The sequence below is a fragment of the Jaculus jaculus genome, chromosome 5 (assembly GCF_020740685.1).
Source record: "Jaculus jaculus isolate mJacJac1 chromosome 5, mJacJac1.mat.Y.cur, whole genome shotgun sequence".
Lineage (NCBI taxonomy): Eukaryota > Metazoa > Chordata > Mammalia > Rodentia > Dipodidae > Jaculus > Jaculus jaculus.
Genome location: NC_059106.1, coordinates 8966798 through 8984076, shown reverse-complemented (window position 1 = coordinate 8984076; position 17279 = coordinate 8966798). Strand labels below are relative to the sequence as shown.

General features: G+C 52.5%; 1 protein-coding gene across 1 annotated transcript in view; it reads left to right on the top strand.

The window, feature by feature from the left end:
* Positions 1-15889, top strand: part of Pgbd5 (piggyBac transposable element derived 5) — an 83214-nt gene extending 67325 nt beyond the window's left edge. The window contains exons 3-7 of the mRNA XM_045148645.1: positions 4248-4382; positions 9338-9518; positions 11569-11766; positions 12836-12941; positions 13895-15889. Coding sequence (XP_045004580.1) covers positions 4248-4382; positions 9338-9518; positions 11569-11766; positions 12836-12941; positions 13895-14090 — 816 coding nt within the window. The 3' untranslated portion in view covers positions 14091-15889. The remainder of the gene's footprint in view (positions 1-4247; positions 4383-9337; positions 9519-11568; positions 11767-12835; positions 12942-13894) is intronic.
* Positions 15890-17279: the final 1390 nt, after the last annotated feature.

The following is a 17279-nucleotide window of genomic DNA, read 5'->3' as shown; positions in this document are numbered from 1 at the left end:
CCACCATTCCCTCAGAGGAGGTCTCCATTCTGCCCCTTGAGGCCAGTTAGGACAGTCTTCCTCCTCTTATTCTTGTCAGATATGGGGACACGTTTGCTCCAGGTTCCCAGGAGTGGCTCTGAGCCTGTTTCCACGTGGCACCCCGCAGACTGCCGTGAGCACCCACGCTCACATCCCAGGCACATGGATGTAAAGCACGCCACCTTTGGAGCTGTCATTCCAGCAAGTGTCCCCCTCTGAAAGGCTTTCACAAAGTCCACGGAACACCCAGGAATCTACGGGAAACCAATGCAGCTGCATGTGTGTGTGATGCCCACACACTAGTACAAAATGGGAGATGTTACCTCGCAGCAAACTGGAACCAGATTAATCAGAGAAATGTCCCTGGGGAGGGATTACGCAGATGAGTGAGTGATGTCTTGTGGAGTATCTGCGCTGCCTGGCACACCCCACAGTGAGCGCCTCGCAGAGGGGACAGCACTGTGAGATGGAGATACTGGCCGTCTTCCCAGCATGCCTAGTTCCCAGAGCTGGGAGAGCACGCTGGTTGGTGCTGCACTTGGTGCTGATGCAGTCATAATTCACTCAGTGATGAATATGGATGGGAAGAAAAGAGAAGAAAGGATTGTGAGGCTCAGAGATGCTTGCTGGCCTTGCTGTGACGTGGTCGTAAATGCGGCCGAGCGTGTTCTCTGCGAGGCGCGTACCATGTCCATTTTGCTAGATGGTCCCAAAGGCACCTTTGAATGTTTCATGTGCTGCAAAGGGCCAGTAAATGTGAGAACTTGAGTGGCAATGCAACCAGGCTAGCTTGCCTCACCTCCTCCTGAGCAGAGACGGGGCCCTGGCTTCGTGTGTGTCCCAACAACTAAGAGAAAAATGAAAACAAAACACTGAGGGGCTCGGGAGCTAGCTCAGTGGGTAAAGTGCTTGCTGTGTAAGCATGAGGACCTGAGTTTGGACTCACAGCACCCATGGAAAAGATGACCATGGCTGCACATGCCTGTAATCCCAGCGCTGGGGAGGCGGAGATAGGCGATTAGCTGCTGGAGAGCCAGTCCAACCAGATACGTGACCTGCAGGTTTAGGAGGAGACCCCGTCTCAAAAAATAAGAAGAGTTCGGCCGGGCGTGGTGGTGCACGCCTTTAATCCCAGCACTCGGGAGGCAGAGGTAGGAGGATCACCAAGAGCTCGAGACCACCCTGAGACTCCATGGCGAATTCCAGGTCAGCCTGAGCCAGAGTGAGACCCTACCTCGAAAAACCAAAATAAATAAATAAATAAATAAATAAATAAGAAGAGTTCATGTCAACCTCTGGCCTCCACATGCACACACACCCACACTCACACATGCACATGTGCACCCTCACATGTGCGTGCATAAATGGCACACACACACACACCACATATATAGATACATCAAAAAGCAACACAGGGCTGGAGAGATGGCACAGCAGTTAAGGCACGTGCCTGCAAAGCCTAAGGACCCAGGCTTGAGTCCCGAGGACCCACATCTGGAGTTCATTTGCAGCGGCTGGGAGGCTCTGGTCCAAATATTCTTTCTTTCTCTCTCTCAAATAAAGAAAAATAAAATATTTAATAAATAAATAAATACAAATAAAAAATAATTAGGGATGGAAAGATGGCTTAGCAGTTAAGGTGCTTTCCTGCAAAGCCTCGGAAAGCTTGTTTGAATCACCAGGTCCCACGTAGCCATATGCAAGTGATGCAAGCATGCAGTGTCACACATGCACACGAGGAGGCTCACACGCCTGGAGTTCATTCACAGCGCCTGAAAGGCCCTGGCACGCCCATTCTTTCTGCCCCTTTCTCTCTCTGCCTCTTTGTTAAAAAAAATTATAATGAATAAATAAATAAATCTTTAAAAAGCAATACAGACAAGACTTAACACCTTCTCAAACTAGAAGTGTGGGATGCTATGGGTTCTGAGTGCTAAGATCATCCTCCAATCTGTCCCTGCCAGCCATGATCTGACGTGGCTTGCTGGGAAGGGGTCAGGCCCCACACTGCCCAGACGTGTTGAGTCAGAGCCCACATTTGACCACGACTCCTGTTGAGTAGCTCCCTGGAATACTTCTCTATAAGTGGCCAAAATACTAAGTTAGGCTTGGTGTGGCCTCTGTTGGATCTTGTTGGTTCTGTCTTATGGCTCCAAAGCAGTAATGGGGGCTGGAGGGATGGCTTAGTGGTTAAGGCATTTGCCTGCAAAGCCACAGGATCCCTGTTCAACTCTCCAGGGCCCACGTAAGCCAGATGCACAGGTGGCACATGCATCTGGAGTTCGTTTGCAGTGGCTGCAGGCCCTGGCGCACCCATTCTCTCTCTCTCTCTCTCTGCCTCTTTCTCTCAAATAAATAATTAATATATATATATATATACACATATATACGTATATATATACATGTATGTATACATATATGTATATATATACGTATATATGTGTGTGTGTATATATATATATGTATATATAACATAAAGCAGTAATGGATGTGCACAGAGGAGGACGTCTGTGTTCCAGTAAAACATTACGTACACAGGTCGGCAGTGGGCTTTTGGTAGAACATGTGGTAGAGCTGAAATCTTCATTGTACTGAACTACAAGCTGGCACTCAAATTCATAATTAACCATAGGATGCGGCCAGGGTGGGAAGAACAGCACATTACTAAAATGTACCCTAATGCCTCCCAAATGTTTTAGCTTGAAGAACCAGCCTCACATCTATCATCATTATATCATGTCTTGTCCATGGCAAAGGTCATGGAGCCATGTTACCAAGAAGTTGGAAAAGGCGAAGCGTGTTTAAGATTTCCCTTGGGGGCTGGAGGGACGGCTCAGAGGTTAGGGCACTTGCCTGAAAAGCCTCAGGACTCATGTTGGACGCTCCAGGTCCCACATAAGCCAGACGCACAAAGTGACACAAGCTCTCAAGGTCGCACATGCACACAAGGTGGCGCATATGTCGGGAGTTCGATTTCGGTGAATGGAGGCCCTGGTGGGCCAATTCTCTCTCTTTCTCAAAAATAATAAAGGAAGAAGGAAAAAGCATGTCCTTGAGGGCTTGGGAGATGGCTCAGCTGTTAAAGGCACTTGTTTACAAACCTGCTGTCCTGGGTTAAATCCCCTAATCCCCACGTAATTTGTGCACTGATGCACAAATTGCTGCACGCATCTGGACTTCATCTGTAGTGCCAAGAGGCTTTGGAGCCTCTCTTTTTCTTTGGGTAAACATACACACACGCACACACACACACATAGATTTCAAAGAATTGACTTGAAGAAGGCTGGGAGTGTAGTGTAGTTGGTAGAGTGTTGGCCTGGCATACACGAATCCCTGGGTTTGAACCCCAGCACTCGGGAAATGGAGGGGCAGGAGAGGATTAGGAATTCAAGGTCATCCTTGGCTACCAAAACAAACAAATGAACTAACAAACGAACAAGCACTGCCTTGGGGATTCCCGTCAAAACACGATGTGATCCTTGGGGCACAGGCAGGGCTGTTGCAGCTTGTGGGGACAGAACTTGTCCCCTTCCATCTGCGTCACTGAGTGAATTACGAATGAGTGACGTTTCTCCAGTAGACCCGCTGCCTACTATTGCAGAGCCCACGAGGGGAGCTCTGCCGTGGGAGCCTGTTGGGGGCTAGGCAGCCAGTGGTAGAACGTAGCATGTAGTAGGTTCTGGGGGGAGGAAGGAGGTGGGGGGGGGGAGGGAAGAAGGAAGTAAAGAAGGAAAAAAAAAACCCCTAAGAATGTGCAATTTCTCCTTGTTTCTCATCAGTATGATGTGGACCTATGGGTTAAGTTTAACGTATGTAAATTTTGACTTGGTGAATGAGAAAACTGACCAGTGAAGCTTGTGTCATGGGCAGGATTCCCGCAAAAAAGTAACATGTGTCTTCCGCTGGATGTGACCAGGCAGAATCCAGGGAACCCCTGCTGAAGTCCCCCTATCAAGCAAGAGTTGAAACAGGGGACCCCAGGCCAGCGGTAGTAACAGTCACGATCGCTTCCGTTGATGGGATATCTGGGCTAAAGTTTGGGCTGGGGGCTGTGCCCAGGCTCGGCTGCTCAGCCCTCCCTGGAGCACCCCCCCCACGCTCCCATGGACAAGGAGACTGTGGGTCAGAGAAGCCAGGGCACTTGGTTCAGATCACATGGACGGCTGGGGGTGGAGGTGGGGCCCAGCCTCACGCCAGCCCACAGTCGCCTGTCTCCTTTCCCGTAGGTGCTACACGAACCCCTGATCGACGAGGACCCCGTGTTCATCGCCACGTGCACGGAGCGCGAGCTGCGGAAGAGGAAAAAGCGGAAATTCAGCCTGTGGGTCCGCCAGTGCTCCTCCACTGGCTTCATCATCCAGGTGGGCCGGGCTGCTGGGGTTCAGGGTGCTGAGAATGGCAGGTGTCGAGCGTAGCACCAGGTGGGTGGAGGGGGTGGCACCTTTAGGCTCAGACTCTTGGAGAGTCTTGGAGAGTGACTGTCCTCCCATTGCAAGTCACGCTGGACCCTAACACTCCAACCAAAGCTAGGCTGACCTGTCTGTGTGCTGGCCACAGTCACACCTGGCCCCACCTTTGCACACTCTTCCTGTCCCCGACAGGCCTTCTGGGCAGAGCAGATGCAGACTCGGGTCCAGAGGTGTTGGTCAGTGGTACCACCAGAGGGTGAGCCGTGAGAGGTGCCTGTCCCACCTCCCTGCCAGGCTTTCCTCGCAGCCCCTGAGCTGGTGGCAGACCACAGACACTGCCTTGTGCCTGTTTCAGAAGGAGGTGGCCCTGCCCACCTTCCGTGTCACTGGGGCTTATGGGGGCCAGGGTGCACCTGAGCAGAGGTGGGCTCTGAAAGCCAGAATATAATTCCAAGGCCTCATCACTGGTTTGTCAAGGCCTCTTATTCCCATGTGTTATTAGGCCTGTTCTTCATGTGTGTGCTGGCCAGGCTGGCTGCTGGCCCTTGCTCTCCCCCTGCCCCGTTGGGAGCGCAGGGCCTGGCACCAGGCTCATGCGTATCCCTCTGTCGAGAAAGCAGAGAAGGGCTCAAGGAAGACCCATGGGCATCTCCTCACCTCCTCTGCTCTTTGGCATGGCACAGGTTGGGCATATGCTCCGTGAACCATCCAGAATCTTCTTTCCTCAGTGTGGGCACATGCTCATGGGCCCAATCCAGGGTCTCTTGCCACTGCAGATGGACACCAAATGTTTGTGCCACTTTGTGCATCTGGCTCAGTGTGGGTACTTGAGAATTGAACCCAGGCTGTCAGGCTTTTCAAGCAAGTGTCTTTAACTGCTAAGCTATCTCCCCAGCCCCCTACCTTCAATTTTTTGAGGAATCCCTTACCAGTTCCTACAGCGTCTGTGCTTGAAGGTTTCCGATTCCCTCGATTGCATTTCCCTGCGGGAGAGCTCCCTGCTCCGCTCTAGCTTCCCAGGCGTGTGCGTTGGGAAGGGGGCTGACTGCTGATCGCTGTAAAAGCACAGCATCGTGTCTATGGGCTGGAGAGATGGCTTAGCGGTTAAGCGCTTGCCTGTGAAGCCTAAGGACCCCGGTTCGAGGCTCGGTTCCCCATGTCCCACGTTAGCCAGATGCACAAGGGGGCGCACCCGTCTGGAGTTCGTTTGCAGAGGCTGGAAGCCCTGGCGCGCCCATCCTCTCTCTCCCTCTCTCTGTCTTTCTCTCTGTGTCTATCGCTCTCAAATAAATAAATAAAAATTAACAACAAAAAAAGAAAAGCACGTCATCTTCTCCCTGCCGCTTTTGCTAAGGTGGGGAGCATCCATCTACCCCTGTGCTTATGAGACCTTCCACATACAGAAAGGCCTTCTGGGGGCTGGAGACATGGCTTAGCGGTTAAGGCGTTTGCCTGCAAAGCCAAAGGATCCCAGTTCAATTCTCCAGGACCCACGTTAGCCAGATGCACAAGGGGATGCAAGCATCTGGAGTTCATTTGCAGTGGCTGGAAGCCCTGGCATACCCATTCTCTCCCTCCCTCTCTCTCTCTCTCTCTCTCTCTCTCTTTCTCTCTCTCTCTCTCTCTTTCTGTCTCTCAAATAAATAAATAAATATATTTTAAAAAGAAAAATTTGCCTTCTGCTGAAGCAGTAAGCGCACACACGAGAGACAACGGCTACCCAGAGCCCCCACCCACGGCACACAGCTCCCAAATGAGAAGGCCCTGGATTTTGCAAACATGATTTTAAACCAGTTACAGGGGTGTTGTCTTGGGTACTCCTGACCTAGCCAAGCAAGCCCTCAGAGAAGTCTGACTGTTCTTACAACATACGATAGGTCCTTCTGCAGGGCAGATCTCACCACTGGCTGAAGGTGGAGGGCCAGGGACACAGATGGCCTCATGGTTCCAGGACTGAGCACTCTGTCCTGCAACCACAGGAAGTGACTCAGATGCCCTGGGAAGAGGGTCCAGGACCAGCTGGGAACATACCTGGTGACACTTCCACCTCACATGCCCTGAGCTGAGGAACCAGCCCTGCCACAGTGCAGTGGGCCAGTAGATTGGTTTGAAATTATTTGTCTTACAGCAACTTAAAAAGAAAAAAATGAGCTGGGGAGATGCCTCAGAGGTTAAAGGTGCTTGCTTGTAGAGCCTTATGGCCTGGGTTTGATTCCCCCAATACCCCTGTAAAGCCATCTCCCCAGGCCCATGTGCCACTTTGTGCATCTGGCTTACATGGGTACTGGAGAACTGAACCTGGGTCCTTAGGCTTTGCATGTATACACCTTAACTGCTAAGCCATACCAAATAACATTATTTTTTAAAATATCTATACATATATACATACCTACCTACATGCATGAAATAGTGTGTACATTTGGAGTTTGCAGTGGCACAGGGCCCTGTGTGCCCATACGCCCTCCTCCTCCTCCTCCTCCTCCAGTCCTCTTCTTCCTCCTCCTTTCTCTTTCTCTCTCTCTCGAATAAATAAATAAATTAAATATTTTTTAAAAATTCCCAGGCAGTGTGGGGAGATGGCTCAGCGGGTAAAGTGCTATGGTGCCAGCATACGTTCAGACCTGAGCTCGGATCCCCAGAACCTACGCAAAACTGATGGGCATGGTAGCGTGTACCTGCCGTCCAGCACTGAGGAGGTAGAGACAGGTGGGCCCCAGAGGCTCGCTGGCCAGCCAGCCTGGGCAATGGTTGAGCTCCAGGTTCAGTGAGAGACCCTGTCTCGAAAGGTGAAAGTGGAGAGCAGCAGAGGAAGAGACCCAGCGTTGACCTCTTCCTTCCACTCACATGCACACGCATGTTGTCCCATGCATACGAACTCTCATACATACACACTGCACACCACACACATGCAGACAGGGTGGTTTTTTTTTTTAAACACTTTAAGTCCTATTACACAGTGTTTCTGATTATACATTTGAATGCACATGGACATAAACCACACACCCACTTCCATGTGTTCTATCGAGAAGAGCTGTGGTCAGCACAGAGGGTGGTGGTATACACCCGTAATCCCAGCACCCAGGAGGTCAAGGCTCGAGGATGGAGAATTTAAAGCCTGCTGGGCATGGTGGCGCACGCTTTTAATCCCAGCACTCGGGAGGCAGAGGTAGGAAGATCCCTGCGAGTTCAAAGCCACCCTGAGACTACAAAGTGAATTCCAGATCAGCCTGGACTAGAAAGAAACCCTAGAATTTCAAGCCATGCAGGCTTTGTGGTTAAAGGTACTTGTTTGCAAGACTGCCTGCCCAGGTTTGATTCCCCAGTACTCATGTAAAGCCTGATACACAAAGTGGCACATGCGTCTGGAGTTCATTTGCCAAGGCAGGAGGCCCTAGCACACCCATACCCTTTTTCTTCTCTCTCTCTCTCCCTCTCTTGCTCTCTCAAATAAATAAAAATATTTAAAAAAATAAGTTAAGGCCATGGGCTTGGGGAAAATGGCTCAGTAAAGTTGCTTGCAAAGCCTAGAAGTCTGGGTTCAGTTCCCCAGCCCCCCACATAAGGTGAAACAGGCATTTAGACGCAGCACCAAGAGACCCCGGTGCACCCATACATGCACATGTGCAAATAAATATATTTTTTAAAAGAGTTTAGGGCTGGGGAGATGGCTTAGCGATTAAGGCACTTGCCGGCAAAGCCAGAGGACCCAGGTTCAATTCTTCAGGACCCATGTAAGCCAGATGCACAAGGTGGTACATGTATCTGGAGTTTGTTTGCAGCAGCTGGAGACCCTGGTGCACCTATTCTCTCACACACCCTCTCTCTGTCTGCCTTTTTCTCACTCTCAAATAAATAAAATTTTATAAAATAATAAAAAACTTAAAAAAGTTTAAAGCCATCTTCAACTACCTAATGAATTTGAGGCCAGCCTGGGCTACATGAGATCTTGTTTCTCAAAAAATATACCTATGAGCTGGGGAGATTGCTTCAGTGGTTAAGGGTGCTTGCTTACAAAGCCTTCTGGCCTGGGTTCAATGCGCACATAAAACCAGGTGCACATAGTGGCACATGTGTCTAGAGCTCATTGGCAGTAGCAACAGGCCCTGGTACGCCCATTCTCTCTCTATGTCTCATAAGTAAAATTATTTTTAATAAAATATTTTATTTATTTGTTACTCGTTTATTTTGAGAGAGAAAGAGGCAGATAGAGAGAGAATGGGTGCACCAGGCCCTGTAGCCACTGCCAATGAACTCCAGACACATGTGCCACTTTGTGCATCTGGCATTGGACCTGAGTCCTTAGACTTTGCATGTAAACACCTTAATTGCTAAGCCACCTCGAATAAAAAATAATATATATATATATATATATATATATATATATATATATATATATACATATACACACGCACATATACATACACACACACACACACATACATACATACATACACAGGTCTACTTGATCCTGTTTCAAAAAGCATACATGTATACATACATCATGGCAATGAAAAGATGATGGGCCCAGACCCAGCTCTTCCTGCCCAGCATGGCACCAGGCGGCTGTGTGTTCAACACCATTTCTCACAGCAATTTTGATGGTTTCCCTGAAGGCTTTCTCGCTGTCACCTTATACAGAAGCAAACCTTCACTTACTGTCTTCACGGTCACCCGTGCTTGACAGGTGACCTCCACAGTCACTGGGCATGACCCGTTCTGACGTGGTGGCTGGGTCTTCAGACTTGCTCCTTGTGCCCTGCCCTTAGCAGTGGTGGGACAGTCGCACCTTGCTGGGGTTGAGGGAGGCCCACGTGGACTTGCTCACGTGGTCTGAGGCCATGTTTCCTGTAGCTTCCGGCTCCGGCGGAGCTGCCCCAAGCACTCTAACCTGTGTGTTCCCGTTCAAGATCTACGTCCACCTGAAGGAGGGCGGGGGCCCCGACAGTCTGGACGCGCTGAAGGACAAGCCACAGCTTCACGGCATGGTGGCCCGCAGCCTGTGCCGGAACGCAGCTGGCAAGAACTACATCATCTTCACAGGGCCCAGCATCACCAGCCTCACCCTGTTTGAGGAGTTTGAGAAGCAAGGTTTGTCCGGCAGCCGTCCCGGCACAAGCACACAGCACCCAGGGAAGTGATGGGAAGGTAGGGGACAGGCACAGTGGCCAGCAAAGCCCTCAAGATGGGGTCATCTCAACAGTCCTGTGTGTCAACCCTGCTGGGAACTGCTGATCTTGAGGTATACACGTCCTAGGCTCTCCATCCGGGGAACAAAATCTCTGTTAGTCTTGTGGGCCCCTGTGGGTATTCTCTGCTTTGAGACCATGGCCACCGAAGGTCCCCAGGTGAGGCTGAGACTGTAGCGCAGTTGGTAGAGTACTTGCCTAGCATGCACAGAGCCCTGGTTCAGTTCCCAGCACTGTATAGACTGGGTGTGGCGGTGCACACATGTAACTGCAGCATTTGGGAGGTGGAGGCAGGGGGATCAGAAGTTTAAGATCATCTTCAGCTACCCAGTAAGTTGGGAGGCCGGCCTGGAATACATGAGAACCCTGTCTGAGAAACAGAAACATCTTGAAGTGCTCAGCATAAGTCCTATTCTTTTTGTTTTTGTTTTTGTCAGACTTACGCCTAAGGGTTTATTTTGAATGATCATAAATGATATTGCACTTTTAAATAAATAAGAATGACATGAAAACCCACCCCCAAACTCCTCCAAGGCCCCAGGCAGTGTCACTAGCGAGTCTGGAGGCACTGGAACCATCTGCCACCGGCAGATGAGATCTGTGCGGTGTCAGGAACAATCAAAGACCTCGGGAAGGTCGGGCCCCTGGGAACAAGCTGCTCGGTTCCTTCTTTGCGAAGACTGGGCAAGCTTCCCACGGCTCTGGCAGAAGTCGGGCACCTGGAAGGGAAGCCTGGCTTCCATCTACAGAGTGGGATTGGGGAGGGCGAGGGCCACAGAAAACATCACTCTAGACAGAAGCTTCTAGAATTGCAGGACTCCCGCCACATCATGCAGTGGTCATCTGCCCTTAAGACTGAACCCTCCCGGGTTGCAGGGAGGACGGGCAACTTCCATCCTGGGCCCTAGAAGCTGTGCTAAGATGTGGGGGGCTCCTTGTAGGCTGGGTGCAGACACCCCTCTGCCCTGCCCGGTGCAGGAGAAGCTCAGGGTTATCTGTGGCGAGAACCCAGTGTGAGATCTGATTGTGAGGAGAGGCTGGGGAAGGGGAGCTGTGCGAACCAGCCGTGGAGCGCATGGCACCGGCGTGGGGGGCCGTGGCCTTGAAGCGCAGGCGGCAGCCGGACAGCTCCTCGCCCACGGCCTGTGCACAGCGGTATCGGTGCCTCGTATGTAGAGAGACAGCAGGTGTGTGTGTCACGGTGGGATCAGTGTCCAGCACACGGGCTCTGGAAGGAGGTGGGACTAGGCGCAGAGCGCAGCCTAGGCCGCCACGCTGCTCCCTGGCGAGCGAGACGTGCTGCCTCTGGGACCCTGGAGGAAGGGTGCTTCCCGGCTCAAGACGCTAGGGAGATGGGAAGAGAGCTCGTGGCCTGGAGAGTGATTACGCGTGGAAATTGGCATTTTTCTAGAGATTAGATAGCAGAGAAACGATGTCGCTGTGTGTTTTTAGAAGCTTCTCCTCGCTGAGCTCTTTGCAAGGGGCACCGTGGGTTCTGTCTGCAGTGATGAGGAACGGGTGTCTCCGCGGGCCCACGGCGAGGCTCCCCGAGGGCAGACAGTCACCAGGACTGTGTCTGGGTTGGGTCGTACCATCTTTGCCCTCCAAGCTGTGACTACGGGGCCTTAGTGTTTTCTAGTGCCTGTTCCTCTTTTGTGACATGCATGCAGAGAAAACAGGTTTCTGGAAGCAGACAGGGTGACGTTCCGTGCGCCCCAGCGGCACCGAGAGGGCCTGTCGATGGGGGAAGGCCTTGTTGCTACGGTTGCCGGTCGCCGCACGGTGGTCTTGCATGCGTCTTGGCGCATGTTCTTACAAAGGCACGGGGTAGGCGGAAGGGGAGGCGAGCCACAGCCTCCACTCGGCACGGCCTCAGCCGTCCACCCTTCCCGGGGACAGGGGGAGGGACGTTCTGAGGGTGGCGCGTTTTGGACTTGGCTCCGTCCCGCCAGGGATCTACTGCTGTGGCCTGCTCAGCGCCAGGAAGAGTGACTGCACTGGCCTCCCGCCTTCCATGCTGACCAACCCGGTCACCCCGCAAGCCCGGGGCCAACATCAGATCCGGACGAAGGGCAACATGTCCCTGATCTGCTGGTACAACAAGGGACACTTCCGCTTCCTGACCAATGCCTACTCCCCGGTGCAGCAAGGTCAGCGCAGAGCCGGGCTGGTGGGGCGGGGGGCTCTCTGGGCTCCACAGTGGGGCCTCACCGCTTTCCACACAGGCTGACCATAACCACCGTGCTGGCCACGTCCCCGGGGCTGTGCGGGACACCGCGCAGGACGGGAGAGAGCAGGGCTGGCAAGCTGAGTGGGCGGGGGCCTTGCGGGTGGCTGCATGGCTCCCTCGCCGTGGTGTTTTGGGGTGTGTTAACCGTCACCCCTGTTGTTAGGGCATGACAGTAGGCTATATCTGGATGGCATTTGGGGATCACTTTATCAGCACAGGCCCTTCCCTCCCTGGAAGCAAGAGTGCCTGTGCGGCTCTGGCAGCCAGGGAGCCCGCTGGTTTCCCCACTAACTCCCCAGGGACTTAAAATCAATTGATAACGAAGGGACTTAATTAGCCCAGAGGCTGTATTTAAAGTAACTGACTGTAAAAACATTGTTCAGCCGTGACGAGAAAATTAGGAGGAAGCGAAGGGACATGGCCGTGTGGTGTGAACATGAGCAGTCAGCACTCAGATGCGCGCATGCCTGTGGTGTGGCATGTGCGTGCGTGTTCTGTGTGTGACGTACATGTAAACACAAGCGTGTCTCCTGCCCATATATTTCTGTGGTGCAGTGCATGTGTGTCCATGTTACATGTGTGGTGCATGCATGTATTTCTGTGACACAGTGCTTCTATAATGTGTCTCTGTGTTACTGTGTTCAGTGTGCGTGTATGTGTGGTATAGTGTTACAGTATGCATGCTGTGTGTGTTTGTGGTTTAAGTCTGTGGTGTACACATGCATGTGTGTGGTATGTATGTTTATGTATTTCTGTACACACGGATATGTTGGTTGTGTGCCACATATGTTCTTGCTGTACGGTGTATGTGCTGTACGTGCATGTGTGATTGTGTGTACGGTACGGGATGTCACAGCGCACATGGCCTGTGCCCGCCCACTTCCTTTGCCCTGCCGTGTGGCACTGGTAGCCTCTGCTGTGCTGTTCCTTGGCCAGGACTGTGATGTTGAGGGTCGTGCAGGAGGGACTGAGTCCCTGTGTGCCCACAGGGGTCATCATCAAGAGGAGGAGCGTGGAGATCCCCTGTCCCCTGGCTGTGGAAGCCTTCGCTGCGCACCTCAGCTACATCTGCAGATACGACGACAAGTACAGCAAGTGAGTGCAGCGGAGCCGGGCGGCACGGGCGGAGGAGGCGACCTCAGCGGAGGCTGTCAGCATGGGTGGCATGGGCGGCGGGCGGAGGAGGCGACCTCAGCGGAGGCTGTCAGCATGGGTGGCACTGGGCGGCGGGCGGAGGAGGCGACCTCAGGGGAGGTGTGTTTGCACGGGACATTGCGGGGAGGAGGCGACCTCAGGCAGGGAACTGTGTCTGGAGCTGAGGGTGTGGTGGACCTGGAAAATAGCTTTGAGAAGCAGGGACGCTACCACGCTTAGGACACCTGACCCGAACTTTTTAACCTCTCCCTCAGAGGCCCTATTACCCTCCCATTCCTTGAGAGGTGTTTAATTGTGTGGGTTTTTTTTCCCCTTTTTTCTTTCATTAAAAAAAAAAAATATTTTATTGGGGTTGGAGAGATGGCTTAGCAGTTAAGGCATTTGCCTGCGAAGCCAAAAGACCCAGGTTTGGTTCCCCAGGACCCATGTAAGCCAGATACACAAGGGGGCACAGGTGTCTGGCATGCGTTTGCAGTGGCTAGAGGCCCTGGCGTGCCCATTCTCTTGTCTGTCTTCTCTCTCTGCTTGCAAATAAATAAATAAAAAGTATTTTGTTTGTTTACTTGAGAGAGAGAGAGTTAGAATGGGCACGCCAGGGCCTCTAACCACTGCAAACGAGCTCCAGACACCTGCGTCCCCTGTGCATCTGGCACACGGGTCCTGGGGAATTGAACCTGGGTCCTTTCAGGCCTTAACTGCTAAGCCATCTCTCCAACCCTCCATTTTTCTTAAGTGAAGTTCATTGTGATAAAGCCTGCCTGGAGCCTTCCCCTCCATTGGTCCCCAGCACTTCACTGAACAAGCATCCAAGGGTCCTACCTCGGGGTGCTGGGCCCCTCTGAGCTCGTGCCTCCCTGAGCCGTGACGTCTGCACCCCTTCCCCCCGTCCTCAGGTATTTCATTTCTCACAAGCCAAACAAGACATGGCAGCAGGTGTTCTGGTTCGCCATCAGCATCGCCGTCAACAACGCCTACATCCTGTATAAAATGTCGGATGCCTACCATGTCAAGAGGTACAGCCGGGCGCAGTTCGGAGAGAGACTTGTCAGGGAGCTGCTGGGCCTGGAGGACTCGTCGCCAGCCCACTGAGGCGGCACTGGACCAAGGGTGGCAGCGACAAGGGGGAGGGAGCGTGCCACCCACCTGCCCGTCAGGAGCTCCACGTGCGATCAGAAGGTCTGCGTTCAGAGTCGTCCCCTTGGTGCGGCTCCCAGAACCCGACACGGGTTTACCGGAGGCCGTGACCACGGGAGGCACCAGTGGCAGGATGCTCGGCCGGCTTCCCAGAGGTTGAGGGATGATGCCGAACAGGAGTCCAGACCTGGCGAGCTTGAGATGGGCCGTGGGCGGTGCCCTGGCTTAGCCCGCGGGCAGGTGCGTTTCCAATGCTTGCCTCCTGCGAGCAGCTTAGATGGCCCGCTCTGGGAGATGGCACAGCCTGGTGCCACTGACGCCAGAGGTGATGGATGGGAGCCACCGTGTGCTGACTACCAGTTGGGGGGGTGTTCCTGCCACCCTCTGTGGGGCTGGTGGAGGAACAGTGCAGAGAGAGAAACCACCAGGTTTGCAGCCAGGGGTGATGCTGGGTTTTATTTTTCAATATATCTTCAGGTTATTTTCTTACTGTTGCTTAAGGTCTACTGTACAAGCGAGGTGTCCCCTTCCCACCTGCCTCACGTCCCCTCAGCGTTCCTTGCATGATCACCATTCTGTCTGACCCGTGTCAGGGTGGGAAGGGCTTCTGGCCTCCAGGACAAGGGTTGGAGCCTGCGGGCCATGCATTTTTGTCACACATGTCATCATGGACAGAATGACTTGTTTAAAGAAACATGTGGGATCGCAGAAACGAAATCCTCTACCGAGGACCGTTTGCAGTAGTCTTTTCCCTGTGTGTGGTGGTCCCACCAGAGGGGACAGCAGGCTTGGGAGGCCTCGGCTTGGGAACAGCCCGGGTTAGGGACGACTCGACGCAGGGTCGGGGACAAGCCGTTGCAGAGGCGAGAGCACTGTGTGAACAGCACCTGGCGGGACACGCAGGCCTCCCCGAGACATGGCCCTTCCCACCTGAGGCTGCCATGGCTCCACAGAGCCGTAGCCCCAGGGAGGGGCTCACGGCCCCCACAGATGAGAAACCAGTGATTTCTGGATCCACAGTCCCCTCCAGTTTCCACAGCCCCTCGCTGCACAGGCGCAGGGTGTCCCCGACTCGGGCCTCAGGGTGCTGCTTCTCACTCACGTGAGCTGAGGTGTGGCTGGCAGCATGCCCTCCACTCCTTGCCATTTCTGTGCCCTTGTTCTCCACAAGCACCCCCCCACCCCCGTGGCAGGACCTTGATGCCACGGTTCGTACACCCAACTTCAGATTTGTGTTTCAGACACCTTTGCTGCGCCCTTTAATTGGATCGAAGCACTTTTACCACATGGAGAAATATATTTTTAATTTGTGATGCTTTTCTACAGGGTCCACTATTTCTGAGTTCACATGTTTCCAACACTTAGGGAGACTAATGAAGGCCAATGAATTTTCTTTTCTGTCCAAACAAGTAAAATAAAATAAAAGTCTATTTAGATGTTGACTGTTACTTTGTGGTTTTGTTTCCAAGATCCAGGGACAAAATGACTCCTTTGAACTTGCTTTCCTATTAAAAGACCAGGTGTGTGTGAGCTTAACTGTTCTTGGCATTCTGAACTACTGAGCAGTCCATAAAGGAGATTCAGATACACTTTGTGGAATGGAAATACATATGTTGATGGAGGTATTGAATGTAGTTGCCCATTCTCCCCCTTATCTGTGATCTTGGTTATCCGAGGTCAACTGTGATCCAAAAATACTAAATGGAAAATTCCAGAAATAAACACTTCGTAAGTTGTAAAGTTCTTTTATAGTATATTGTTGCCATTGTTGTATTTTATTGGGAACCTGTTACTATGCCTGACTAAATTTGATCACAGGTGTGCACGTATAGAAGTGTTCCATGTGTGATTATACGCAAGTAGTAGTCATTTCTACCCAGGGGTCCCGGCGTCCACTGGGAGTTCTGGAACATACCCCCTGCGCGCACAAGGAGACCGCAGGTAGCCGGTCACGTGAGACACTGCCCCGGGAGGTGTGTCTGTGATCGGCAGGGTTGCTGCCCTGCTCGGTGCCTGCGCTTGTGAGCAGTCGGAGCAATCACTGGGCGTCGGCGCTCTTTGTGGCTCTGTTTTCACCTGTCTTCTGTAGTCGACGGGGCGGCAGTGGCTAGGCTTGAGTGGCCGCAGAGCCCGTGAGGCGAGTAGACATTGCTCCCTTTAGAAAGTCAGGGCGGCCTTTAGGACCTGGGCCTTGCTTCACAGATGTGACTTGGAGAGACTTCAGGAATGGCTACAGTTAAAATTCACTGGGCTCCAGTGTTATCGGACCTTCAAATGGACACTAGCTTAAAAAAATATTTTATTTATTTATTTGTGAAAGAGAGAGAGAATGGGCACATCAGGGCCTCTAACCACTGCAAACAAACTCCAGATGCATGTGCCACCTTGTGGGTGGGTAATGGGGAAGGGAACCAGGGTTCTTAGGCTTCGCAGGTAAATGCCTTAACCACTAAGCAATCTCTCCAGCCTGACTAGCTTTTTAAGAACTGGCCATTCCTGGTGACTGGGAGAGGGCCTTTTGGTCAGCTGTCTGCCAGCCAGACAAAAGACCTGAGACTGTCGCCGTATGAGGAGGGAAGGTTTGGCTCAATTTCCATGGTTGTAGCTCACGGCAGGACAGGCTGCTCATTCTGTGTGGCCCGGAAGCAGAAAGCTTACAGAAGGAGGGCCAGGGCCCGGACACCTTTGCAGTGGCTCATCCCGGGGCCAAGCTTCCCTCCTCTCGCTGTGCACTCCCGTCTCCGAGGCTCTACCACGCCTAAGGAGGGCCACAGGCTGGAGAGGAAGGTGCAGCACATGTCCTTTGTGGACATTTAAGAGCCAGTCCTGGCTGTAAGTGGTTTTCAGGAGAGACCCAGCACAGGTCCTTAATCACTTGGAGCGAGCCAGGCAGAGTGGCTGGAGCTGGTGGCATCTTTGCATTTCATGGTCGGTGACACCCTGTTCCACGCAGACGTGTCCCATGGGGAACATTTTGCTGTCAAGTCTTGTGTGTGTGGACCAGAGGCCAATGTTGGGTGTCTTCCTTAATTACACTTTTTTTTTTTTCCTGAGGCAGGGTCTCACTCCAGCTCAGGCTGACCTGGAATTCACTATGTATTGTCAGGGTGGCCTCGAGCTCATTGCAATCCTACATCTGCCTCC